The sequence below is a fragment of the Heloderma suspectum genome, chromosome 2 (genome assembly GCF_057233095.1).
Source record: "Heloderma suspectum isolate Gila_16-S chromosome 2, 16-S_ref, whole genome shotgun sequence".
Taxonomy (NCBI): domain Eukaryota; kingdom Metazoa; phylum Chordata; class Lepidosauria; order Squamata; family Helodermatidae; genus Heloderma; species Heloderma suspectum.
In genome coordinates, this window is record NC_139459.1 from 80,082,692 (window position 1) to 80,096,513 (window position 13,822).

The 13,822-nt window shown below is 40.9% G+C and overlaps 1 protein-coding gene across 1 annotated transcript in view; it reads left to right on the forward strand.

The window, feature by feature from the left end:
- The window catches only part of SNX24 (sorting nexin 24), a 155,807-nt gene extending 150,581 nt beyond the window's left edge, over positions 1–5,226 (forward strand). Inside the window, exons 8-9 of the mRNA XM_084833954.1 lie at positions 2,361–2,422; positions 3,794–5,226. Coding sequence (XP_084690080.1) covers positions 2,361–2,391 — 31 coding nt within the window. The 3' untranslated portion in view covers positions 2,392–2,422; positions 3,794–5,226. The remainder of the gene's footprint in view (positions 1–2,360; positions 2,423–3,793) is intronic.
- Positions 5,227–13,822: the final 8,596 nt, after the last annotated feature.

Genomic DNA, 13,822 nt, shown 5'->3' on the forward strand with positions numbered 1-13,822 from the left:
TGATGTGCTGAGATTTCCTCATTTACCAGATTGAATTCTTTAACTCTTGGTTATTAATGCCTTTTTTACTTAATTCAAATGCCAGTAAAGGATGTAATCCATATAGTTATATAAAGTAATGACTGCATGCAGCTGTGTTACTAGCATGTTATTTGTGAAAACAAGAGAAGTGTAATGGAAAATCAGCATAGACATGGATACCATTTTGGAACAAATATTCAGTATAAAACCACCCAAATACTAAAAAGTTTTTTTTTTCATTTTATATCCAAGAATAACAACAGTACCTGCAGATATTGAATACAACTTTCAGTAACTGTAATCAAAGTGTCTATTGATCAGATTTAAGGGTACATTTGAAGGAAATTGATTCATTTCTACACCAGATTCACTTTCTACAGTGCAGTTCATAAAAGAGAGAAAAGTTTGAATGGTCCAGTTCTGTACCTATTGCTTTCACTTTCACTCAGATGTGAAGAAGTAAGTTTTCATTCCTGTTAATCATCTCTGAAAATCCATATATCACTGACTATTTTTATTATTTTGGATAATAAATATTCAATGTCCAAACTATGGCCTATCTTTTTTCTGTCCTGAACAAACTGTAGTAACTCTTTGCAGGCAACATGTTAATGTTAAAATTAAACATAGTTCAAATTAATTTAAAGTTTTGTAATGGTTTGCTTTAATTTTTGTTCTTTTATCTTCCTTTGTTGTTACTTTAAGACTGCAATCCTATACATACTTACCTAGAAATAATAACCATTGATTTTTGTGAACCACTCTCTGGGCGGTCCAATTTTTGTGAACCGCCCAGAGAGCTTCGGCTATTGGGCGGTATAGAAATGAAATAAATAAATAATAAATAATTGAACTCAATAGGTGTTACTTCTGAGTAGATATGTATAGGACTGAGCTGTAAATTTATTTGAAATAATTGATAACATTAATACAAATGTAATTATTAAAAAAGATGGGAATTTGCAAGTGCTGATGCCTGGAAATAAAGGAGCAAATGTTATGTGGTGTCTGCCAATATTGCTTCCATGCCACCTACTTTTATCTACCAACAACACTTTCTCTAAGCTAGCATGTTTTCATACAGCTGCTCTTTCCTATTTATGGATCTTTCCTATTAAAGGCCCTCTATGAAGAGGGAGTGATTTTCATTGGGGCCATGGCATGGGGTGAAAGGGTTACCCCCATGCATCTTGCCTGGATCCTGATTGGGCATCCCTTGGTTGATATTTAAGGGTGCAATCCTATCTAGATAGGCAGCGTCCTCCGAAATCGGAGGTGACTGCCTATCCAAAGCAGGGCAAGAGAAGCATGGAGGGGATTGTTCCCTCCGTGCGTCTCCTGCCCTGCCCTGCTTTTTTGGCTAGACAGCCAATTGCGGCTGTTTAGCCACAGGAGTACGGAGCGGGGAAGGAGGCTGCTGTACAACACATTGGATGTATCATACAGGCAGCTACAGTCTCCCTGCCCCAGAACACCCCCAACCACACCCCTTTCCGGCCCCTCTGCACTCCTCTTGCGAGCATGGAGGACAGGACTGTTCTGTGCTGCCTCCAAGGCAACGCAGAAGTGGGGGAGGTCGGTTCTCTGGGAACTGACCTCACAGCACGGGCTTCAAGGTCGGTTCCTGGAAAACAGCATATCCTATGGCTGTCTAGACATTGTCTAGTGGCAATAGGATTGCTCCCTCCATGTTTAAATGTAGACACATTAATTAGACTCATGCAATTGAGACCACATCTAGTTTACCAGACACCAAGGCTTGATGCTTAAGAGACTTAACAGATTGGATCATTTCATCGTTCTCTGTCGGATAGTAAGGTTTAGGGAATAGATAAGCATACAGCCACCATTCTTTGTTTCCCCTTTTCACACAGACAAGCCTGCAACTACTCTGGGTACTCTGGAACACTGGCTAGGATCATGGAATCAGCACCCAAAACCTGTTTGCTGAATGCAAAACGTCTTTAAAATGTGACCTCAACTAGTGGAAGGATAGTAATCACTGTCTATGATACGAACATTGACTGGGCTTTGCACTACTAATCAAAGTTCCAACATTACTTCAGTTATTGGCAGCTACCCCCATATCTTCATCTTGATATATTGGATGCCATTAAATATAAAGGTTATACACCATAAGTTAAATGCTGTTTGAGGGCTGCTTGACTTCGTGTACATTTAGAGTTTTGAGGCATATAAATGTGTACAGGCACATTTGAAACAAGCCAGATCTGCTTCCTCTTCCAACTTAATTGCAGAACGGGCAGACTGCCCCGGTCTCTTGAGACTTTTTTTTGCTGTGGGGAAACCATCTAATCTGGCTTTTCCTTTTTCAACAGAGATTGTGAGCTGCTCATACCTCACTTTTAGGACAAAATTATTATTGGTGCAGAAAAATCAGGTATGTAATTAGTAGATACAATTATCCACAGTATTAAAAACATGGGCTGATTTCTATTATGTCTTTGGAAAACTTTATTGGTTTAGAATCAAAGATGCCCTTCCACTCACAGAAGGCTGCATCCAGACTAGTGGAAGAAGTGAAAAAAGGTGACCATAATTCCTGAGAAATTCTTCTGTTTGTGCAAGATTTTGCACAAGCTCTTTCACAAGACCTTTTTATAGCCCAATAAAATTTATGTATAAAGATATATCTTTCTTGTGTACTGTTTTTCCTATTGTAATATTACACAATCCCCCAATACATTATGGCACTGCGAGAAGTCCATTGGCTTGTGCAAGAATTCACAGAAGAGCACTAATACATTTTCTCCTTCCGCTCATGGTTCTGGGGATCCAAGCCAGCATGTTCTGGAACTGTAATAGCACAGTCCTACATATGCCTACTCAGACGTAAGCCCCACTGAGTTCAATGGAATTTAGTCCTCGGTAAGTGAGTATAGGATTGTGGACTAAATATCCCAAGGAGATTGTGTGGATGAAATGCTTGTCAATGCAACAGGCTTATTGGTTTTTGAAATCTTTGGTTTATGCTCATGGTCTATTTTGTTATGAGTTACAAGTGTTTTTGCCTATTTGGGGAAGTTAATCAGTCATTTTAATTGAATCCTCTTTTTATTTTAATTGTATATGTTTCTTAAGGGTCACTGCATTCTTTTTCAATTTTTTAAAAATAAGATTATTCAAAGTCTGGTGGCTAAAAACAAGTTGACTCATTTTTGAACTACTAATGTTCAAATCCTAAATTCTGGGCTGGTGACAATTTTCAAAGTAAAAATGCTCCTACAGTTTTATGGCCGAAAAGCTCAAATCACCAATAGTCTTTGGCAGAGTCCAGTTTAAATAACTGTGATCAATCTTAATGGGTAGAATCTTGTTATGGTCTTTGATAGTAAATTTAAATTGGCAGCGAGGGAACATCTTAAAAATGGCTTAATTCTTAACAAACCACTGTTGCTGTGATTTAAAAAAAGAGAGAAAGACATTTCTTCAGATATTTAGACAACAGTTAAAGATAATATATGTTTAAACAGAAAATATTCAAATATATCTTGATTTTTTAAAAATGTTGCCTTATGGAGGACTCTATATGAAACTTAGTAGTGCATGGTATGAAAGAACACTTTAATGAACTTATCTGACTTCCAAAGAGAAATATTGAATCCCTATAATTTCCTAATAGGTATTAAATAATTATATTTCTTTTGACCTACTCTTGCCAATAATACAGTCTGCTTGGGCTGTGTCCCACAAACCAGTTAAAATGAAGACATTTGAATTTAAGAAAGTTTGCTCTACTTTACTTTAATAGGACAAAATTAGTTTAAAACTTATGCACTGGCATTAGGCTGCAGGAGAAGGAAAGATGGAAAGCAGGACCACTCCATCAGTTCTGCTGAGAGACCAGTTCCATCAGGTTCCTCCCTCCTTTAACCAGCAGCAGACAGCATCCATTCCATCAGCCTTCACGACAGGAAGAAATGGAAAACAGGGCCATTCCATCAGTTCTTCTGACAGACCAGTGTTATCAGGCTCCTTTTCTCCCTGAACTGTTTCCATTCAAGCTGATCATTATAAGAACTTCATAACTTAAGAACTGGGTTTTCTTGTTTTCCTCTTCCATCTCATCTCCTTTTCCATTTGTATCATATCTTTTAGATTATAAACCTGAGTGCAGGTACTGTCTTCATTTCCTTGATCTTCTGTAGCCAATCTGGGAGTCTCTTTGATTAATTAACAGGGTAAAAATGCTTTAAATAAATAAATAACTTGCTTTTGAATCAAGTTGGCTAAAGCACAATTTTTTTTAAAAAAAAATGTATTATTTATTGCATTTACCCTCATACTCATATACACTGTTCGTAACACAAAATGTAAAGATATAATAAATCACATATTACAGAATTGCTTTTAAAACCAAAATATTTGAACATTAATAATCCTACCTAGCTCTCCAAATCCCATTGGTTCATGTACCATACCATTAATAAAGAAAGTTATTACCATAAGTAATATCTCCCACTTAAAGTGTTTTTATCCACCAACATTTGGACAGTTTTAAAATTTATAACCTTAGAAGCCAAAATTAAAAACATCAGAGATTCAGAAAATCAGATATTTTATAAGTGTTGCAGCACCCACCCTCTGGAATGCTTTACCAATTGACATTGGACAGGCTCCCACAGTTCTGACATTATTGGCGCAATCCTATGGGGCTAGTCGGCTGCCTCCAAACTCGGAGGCAACTGACTATCCAATGCGGGGGAGGGGGGAGGCTGGACAATGCATAGGAAGTGTCATCACAGCGCTTCCGCCGTCCCCACCCCAGGGACACCCCCTTTTCAGCCACTCTGCACTGCTCTTACAAGTGTGGTGCCGAGGACGAATGCGGGAGAGGTTTTCTGGGAACCAACCTCAGAACGCTGGCTCCGAGCTTGGTTCCCAGAAAATGAAAAATCCTATGGCCACCTAGATGCTGTCTAGTGGCCATAGGATTGAGCCCTCAGAGACGTCTTCATAAAACTCATATCTTCACACAAGCTTTCCCTGAAGTGTGACCCAGCCAGCTATGGTTTGTAGCACACAGTAGACAGTGCAGTTTTATTGCTGATTCATTTGTATTGTGTTATTTTTACATTTATTGTTGTTTTGTTGTCATTATATTTTATGTTTATCACTTTGATTCTTCTGTGGAAAGCAGTATATAAATTTGAAAAATAAGTAAAATAAGACATGGTGAGTCATAATCTGAAACTGAAGAAGTTACTTTTTGACTTTCATATGTAGAAATACTCATGTATGGATGAATGACTCAGCCCAGTTCTGCTGAAATCACATTGAGGTATTTAAACAGCTTTAACAAAGCTGGTTTCTTGTTTTAAGACTTCACAGATGTGCAGAACCAATTGGTCCAAACTGGCACCCACATTCAATAAATGCCCAAATATTGGCCCAAACATTCCCCTTCCACTCATTGAGACTCCATGGTGTGCATGGAATCCATGAACACAACCAAAGGCAAAAAGAAGTGGAGATTTAGGATGCTGTTTGTTAAGCATCTAAGGTCCCAATGCTATGCATGTTTAGACAGAAATAAATCCTGCAACTCTACAACAATACTGGGAGTTGTAGGACTTATTTCTTTCTAAACATGCATAGCATTGTGCCCTAAGCCTCATTCCCCAATCTCCAGTTCCAAGTCTCTGCCTCAGCCTCTTAGATCCCAGCTTCTTTTAGGCTGTAACTTTAGTTCTAAGTATTCCCTCTCTCCCAGGAGATTCCTCCTTATGTATGTTACATTTAATTTCATTAGAATGTGCTCCTTTATTTATGCAATTCCTCTAAACATATCAATGTAAATATCTATCATGTATTTTCTTCATCATCTTCTCACAACTACATGGCATCTTGAGTTCATTGCACACATATGTGCCCCATTCCTTGCCATAGAGGCAGCAGGTGTGTCTGTACATGGATTGGGTGACTTAGTCAAAATAAATGGAAAAGCCCTTTATGGACCTGGAGACATGACATGTGGTCCATGGGGTCACGAAGAGTCGGACACGACTTAACGACTGAACAACAACAGACATGACATGCATATCACAGTAGTTGTGTTGTTATGAAATGTACAGAGATCCGCATCCACCTGACTGTGGAATTCCTTCCAGTTGCATAGCAGACTCACCAAGTTCTCTCAAAGTAAGCCCATCTCATACACAGCCATCCTAAGTGTATATACTCAGCAGTAAGTCCTTCTAAGTTTAATGGAACACTCTCTAGTAATTGTGTTTAGGATTGCAGCCATAAAATGTTAAATTGTCAGTCATTGGTTCCAGATACATTGTAGCCAATTTCCTTATTTGCATTCTTGCCAGATTATTTTAGACTGAAAACGAGTGTAATTTTGTAAAAATTCATTACACTGTGACTTTGAATAGGTAAGAGATTTAGATTCCCTCTCTCCAAAACCCAACCCCAAACTTTTGGAATTAGTTTGTGCTGTTTGTGTGTTTTAAACGGCTGCCAAAATGCTGATTCATTCCACTTTGTAGATTAGATTATTTTAAAAGTCTTATAGACTCAAGCCCTCTTTATGTCATCATGAATTTGCTACAATATTTTGAAATTGTCCGGGACATTCAAATAAGTGATCTGAGTTTCATCAAGCTGAAAATGAAGTCACCAAAGCAGAGCCATGTCCGTGTTCTTTGGGGCTTTTAAAAAGTCAAATCACAGTTCCAGTCAGGTTGTTTCATTGTTTCCCATGCATACCAGGCATCTAGACTGAATATACAAAGTTAATCAAGTGTGGCCAAATAAAAAGCTGCTTACCCTGTGTGTAGTAACTGACATCAAATATGATTTCTGTGACATCAAGAGAGATTTTTAGAATTGGCAATTAAATGGGAAAATGTTATTCCAAGTTATTCTGGATAAATAACAGCATGTGATATCAACTATTTATTTTAATTGTTGGTGCTTCTAAGTCAAGTTTGTCCAGTCTGAAATGGCACAAACTTTTTTTCCCCATTGCAGACAATCCCAAACTTGAAGTCTGAAATCTAAGCTCTGCCTTTTTTTTAGTCATTAGGTGCAATTCAGAGAAAGCTAAATGAGTAGGGCTTTCACAGGTGTATTGACTTGGCAAACAGAGTTGTCCACCCTGCCATACACTATTCCCATGAGTCCACCAATCCCCAGGAGAAGATGTTTTGGGGACAGAGGAGGCTGCAGAGGAAAGGGCTCTGCTCCACAAACATGGAACTTTGTTCTGTTCGTGGAAAGGAAGGTCAGATCCAAGCCACTTAACTTTCTCAATCATATTTAACTTTCTCTGCGTTGCAGCTGAAGAAATATTTAGCACTATCAACTTTGTTTTAAAATGTATTCATTGTGCATATATCTGGGAAAACATTCTTGCAGAGCTATAATTCTTGGGCCACATTAAATACTTCCTCATGATTTAATAGTTAGGCATTCTGCAGAAGATAGAGAGGATGCTTCCTACATAATAACATCAGAGGGGGGAGAGAGATTCTCCAAAAGTACAGGGAGTTCTGAATTTGTATATTCACATACACTTATTAGGAAGTCGACTTTTTCGTTGATGGTGCCTTTGTAGAAAGTGGCATCTCAAATAAAACTGACTAGTAAATATAGCCGGACTGGGCCTTCAATCCTGCATATAGTTAGCTATTGGCTTCAGTAGCTAACTGCTAACTACTTGACAGAAGTTCTATTGCCTGATGTAAAACTATTCCTCCCTCCTTCTCACACACAGTCATTATACAGTGAATGTCTAACATTTGTTATATGGCAATATTCACATGCTGACAATTCCAAACGCAACTGTGAATCTCTGAAAACTCAGAGATGTACCACATGTACATCAGTCACCTATACATGATTGTCAGCATTCACTCATTTCTTTCAAAATTGTGTCTATATATCTTCAGACATTCACGACTGTTATCTGGAATTGGGAGCATTCACATGTAAATGTCAACATCAATCAAATTTTGGATATTCACTATAATAAGTGTGTGTGTGTGTACGCGTGCATATGTTTGTTTAGCTGCCAACTGATGCAAGAATGGGTTATTTTTGCATGACTCCATTAGCTTAACTATAAACAGCTGCTTTAATTCATACCATATTATTTTCCATTCAGAATTACGTTAGTGTTAAGGAGAATGGCCACAATCCAGAGAATTAGCTCCACACACAGAAACAGGTGCTTGCCAGCAAGTTTACAGGATGTAAAGAAGGAAATCTGCAGTGCTTCAGTCACCCAATAATGCTTGTGGCCTTCATGATTGTGCCTGATTATAAGTACATATTCTCAAAGTATTTTCTCCTTTATATTCCTTTTGGACCTCCTAGACCATTTATTATCTTCGAACTTGTGACACCATCTCAGAAATAAAGATAGGTGTAGCGTTAATAGGTGAACTAACAGATTCTCAAAAGCTGGCATTCGCCCTGTTCAGACAATGCAGGGAAGGGTGGTTATGCTAACCACAGTGCATGGTAGTTACCACTAACCATGCTGCATGCTCCTGCCACATGTGCATGGAGCCACAGCCCACAGCACGGTTAGCCTAACTGCTCCCTAATTACTCCTCGTCCTGCAAAACCTCTCAGTCCTCCAGCTGGGCTGCCACACATCCCAGCAGTCTCAGTGGAGGAAACAGCCATCTTGTGGCCATTGTGGATGGCCGTCTTAGGGCTAGTGCTGCAACAGCCACTTCCCCACTGGGTCACAATGAGTGGGGATTAGGGATGGATGGACTCACCTCCATTTGCACTCACTGGGTGCTTCCTGAACCCTCGCTGCTGCCTGCCCGCTGCTGCTTGCCACATTGTGTGAGTCCCTGGACAGCCCAGCAAGTGCCCAGTGAGCTCTGTGCAGCTGCCCAGTTCACTAGTGAGCTGCCATTTTGGGTAAAAATGGTAGCTTGTTATTCTGCATGAAAAGTCTTTTATGCAAATGGCGACCACAAAGTCAGCGTTTTTTTGCAAGGCTAGGGATGTGAATGGACCATTCACACCTCTAATCTTGCGTGAATGGCAGCTTTATGATCACAATTTGCATAAATGCAGAATAACAAGCCGCCATTTTTATGCAAAATGGCAGCCCACTAGGGGACCGGGGGTCACGCAGAGCTCACTGGGCTGTCCAGCGGTTCGCACAGCGTGGCGAGCAGCAGTGGTCAGTGGCGTTTGCGAACCCCAGTCCAGCAGGCCAAGTGAGGGGGACTCCATCGGACTCCACCCCCATGTCGGACACCCACGATACCCCTAGCGGGGATGTTTTTGCTTTTCACAGCAGCCGCAAGTGTTTGTACCTGGGAGCACTGAGCACACAAGATTGCTGTGCTGATAACAGAGGTGTGGAATCGAAAACATCTTGTTCCCCATGTACTTCCCCAATTTCATACTGCAAGCAGGGACAGAGTGAGGAGGCTGGCTGTCAGGGTGGACACTGAGCCCATAGAATCCCAGAGTAGTTCTGATTCGGAGGAACAGCAGTCACTCCTGGGAGAGGAGCGCGCCCCTTTTTCCCAGGACCCACAGCTGACAGAGATTCCTCCCACCAACATTCCTAGATTAGAAAGCAGTCCAGGGAGTGACCCAGCACTGATAGCAGACTGGTTGGATGCGCGGCGCAGATGCAGGGAGCAGCGCCAAATGGAGAGCGCGGAAAGGAGGCGTAGCGCCCGGTTGGCGCTCAAAGAACGGTTGCGCCCAGAGGATCCAACGGAAAAGGGGAGGGATTCTCCCTAGTCCTTATATTCAGGGGTCTGCCAGTAATTGCCTTTCAAACGGGGACCAACTGTTCCAACTTAGGGCATAGGGATGCTGCTGCTCAGATCTAGTTGCTACCTGTAGAGTTGTAAGTTATAAAAGAATAAAGCTTTGAAAAGAATCCCTTTGTCTGCGTCTGGACTTGGCTACTGGATTAGACTGAGAGAGCCCTCCAAGGAGCCCTTGACACTGGCTCTCAGCTGCTATGTCAAGTGTTGCTAGGCACATTTTGATCATGGAGACCTTGCGTGCTGGCAGGAGCAGCAGAGCTGTTTTCTGCTGCTCTTGCCACAGAGCTCTATGGCAGGGCTTGGATAACCATGGGGTCCTGTCAGACATCACGCTAGGCCATGGTTAGGGCTGCTAACCCTGCTACAGCATGTGGCTAAACATGGTTATGTAGCCACCGTGGTTAGAAAAAAATATTTATATACAGCACGCTAAGAAATCATATTTAGCTCAAAACGCTTAACCATAATGGCTTACCGTTATGTCTGAACAGGGCTGCAATGTTGGCATTGCTGACAAATGCTTCAAGGCATTTTCAGGTATCCGTTTTCCAGACTGAATCCAGTAGGATTGCTATTTTGAATGTTATAGAGCTAACTGACATGATACAGTGATTAAAAAGCCAAGGGCAACAGATGTCCGTTATGAATCTTAATCTAAAACACTAGTTTTAAAATGTAATCTTAGTTGCAAACACCAAAATAACTCCAAATAATAAAACAACAAGAAAACAGATACCTGAGATGGCAAACATGGTTTGTTATACTGAGAAAGTGGAGCTGCTGCGTGCTGACCTTTTAACATAGCAACTTTCCTAAACATTAATCACATTTTAGTAATAGATAATATTAAACAGACGCAATTGTGCAGAAAACAATACAAAATAATGGATTTTAATGGATTTTTCCCCACTAAGCAAATTGATAGCTGAGCTAATTTAAAATCATGTTCCTCACAGGATTTCTAGAGAGGTTAAACACGGCTACATTTCTCAGACCAATCAACCATGCTCAGCTACTAACCATCTCATCAGTACACCATACAGGAGTATCAAAAGTATGTTATATCATTACAGAAATGGGAGGAGAGGTGTAGAGGTGGAGGCCGGCTCTTATAGGGTATGTACTATTTACCCTGTGTTGTAGACTACCAGTGCAGTCCTATGCATGTTTACTCAGAAGTAATATGGGGCTATATTCAGTGGGATCTTCTCCCCAGTAAGTACACATATATTTATTTGGGAGCAAGCCCTCTTGATCATGGGAGAAAGCTCCACTGAAGTAACTCCCAACAAACGTGCATAGGATTGGTCTGCACAGGTCTTTTGGCTTCCTCCCCCTCCCCTGCAAGTCAGTTATGTCAGGGCAACACTTCATACCAGATATATTGTAGCAACCATTAAAAAAAATGGATTGCGGCTGGGGAGCTGCATAACAAGATGTGCTTGTCTGAAACTGGAGACACTCCTTTTTCCAGAGAATTAAGATAGTCTCACAGAGCCTACATGGCTGGTGGTGTACACACCAATTTGCTTTTGTCCCACTATCAATTTATTTATTTATTTATAATATTTCTTAGCCACCCTTCAGGGCAGAAGCCCTCCCAAGGTGGCTTACAACAGTAAAATACATAAAAACAAGTGATAAAAAACAAAAAACAATAAAAACAAAAATAAAAGCCAACAATAAAATCAACAATGATGTTAAAAGCAGCAACAGCGATGTTAGCAGCAGCAACAGCAACAATAGCAGTCATATCAAAAGAAGGACAAGGTAAAATAATATGTTTTCAAAGCCTTTTTAAAAGTCTGCAATGACGGAGCATGGCGGAGCTCCAATGGCAGCTTGTTCCAAAGGTGTGGGGCCACTGCAGAGAAGGCCCTCTCATGTGTGGTCAACCACCTGACTGCTCTCACCGATGGGCAAATGATCATCTCTGGTCAAACAGATCTTGCCTCTTTCTTAAGCACCATAACGTCCTGAAAATGTGGTTTGATCAGAGATTATTAGGGGGGCAAGAAAAAATGAGTGTGTATGCCTCAATAAGCAACAATTGCTCTGTCTCTCAAACCTTTAGGGCCCGCCCTCCCATGAACCAGGTGGCATTGCTCAGGTGCCATGTTGGGAGGGGCAACAGATTATGCACCCCCTATCCACCTTTACCTCCACTGTGAATGCATCGAGTTGGCAAGCCACTGCTTTCTGCCCACCCACTGTTAAGTGCTGCTGCACAAAAACAACCTGTAGGGCTCTGCTGAGATCCCAGCCTGTGCCTCGCTCCATATTGTAAGCAATATGGCCCCAAACAGTGTGTGCTTTGCTGTTTAAATAAACTTTAAACTTTAATGTTTAGAGTCTCTTTAAACTAGTGGAGGCTGGTGGCTCTGATTTTGATGGAGCTGTGAATCCATTCTGAGTTTCAGTCAGAACCAGCCAGAACTCTAAAGGAGCCATTTGAGGGATAGGTTTCAGCACTTTGAATAGCTTTTTTAGCATTCTAGCTGGTTCTGACTGAAACCCAGATTGGATTGGCAGCCCCACAGAAATCGAAGCCACCAGCCTCCACTGCTTTAAACAATATTTGCTGTCACTGTGGCAAAGCAGCAGCACTAAAGGCACTCCTTGGGGCCACCTCACCCACAGTCTATCAATCTGAGGAAGAACCCTTTCCTCAGAGGGCAGCATTGAGGGGTGAGTTAGCTCCACAAATCCTAACATTGCCTGTGCTTCTGCCACTAACGCAGAAGCAAAAGAAACAAGCGGGGGGCGGAAGGCAAGGGGAGGTGGGTCTGTCCACCCACCTCAGGTGGTACAATGTCTTGTGCTGACCTTGCATACTATCTTCAGTTCTCTGAAAACCTATCATCTGCCTCCAGCCCTACTTTCCTTACAAAGGATGTTGCTGAACTAAGCAAACCAGATGCTTTGTCACAGTTACACATACGAAGTAGAGAATGAAATACCCAAGTTGTCAGCTCCCAGTGGAATTAGTTCTGGTGAAGTCCACTTTTTTTTAGAGGAATAACTCCAGAGCATGCAATGCACCTGTTTAAAATCTGTGCTCATTTACTGAGGTTCTCCTCATTGTCCTTTCACCACCAGAAATGCAACTGGTGGGAACAAAAGACAGGACCTTTCAGTTGTGGCACCTACACTCTGGAATAGTCTTCCAAAAGAGGTTCATCTGGTTCTCTCTTTTAAATGGGCTCTTAAGAAACTTCTATTCCAGCAGGCATTTCTAAGACAGAGCTTCTGACTGTCTGCTGTTGCTGTTTGTTTTGTTTTTAATTTTAATGTGATTGCAAATGTGTGAAGCAGCCATCGCAGAAATCACAGAAAGTTTATTTGGCATGAAAAAGGCAAAAACAGAGTTTTCATATCACCTTACCATGCTAATGCTTTGCAATGAAAGCAATCCACACATTCAACTATGAGTCACTGAGTAGTAAGCTACCAAGTGATGAACAGGAATTGTATGTATCAGCCCTTAGAAGAGTCTCTTCTCTACTATACTCTTGAACTATTTGTTTAGGAACATTGAGCCTCATGTCAATTTATAAATTCAACCACTGTCTCTTGCGATTTCTGCAGAAACTGGGAGTCACACCAAATTCACCATATCATCGTCAGCCCAGTAAACCTATAGAATGGGAAAATACTGTTTTCTTTCCTGTGACTCAAAATAAAACAAAACGCCTTATCAGACTGTGGTTGTTATTCCTCTTTTGTGGGCAAGTATACTATGGGGATAAGCTGTAAAAAAAAGTAATGATGATTCTGTCATTTCTTTAGGCCATTTTGTTTGAGCTGAGGAACCATTTCCTCCCTATTAAATTGCTATTTTAGGGAATTACTTTAGTCTCAAGGCATGACTTAAGATTCTATTACAATGATTTCACAGTGCTTCTGCTTAACTGTCTGATATGTGTTTTTCAAGTCTGCAATTCTCCTGTGATTCCCAGTTATGACAAAGAGAGAGGGCGGCAGAGGGATATGCTTCATTAACCTATTAAGAAGGCAGG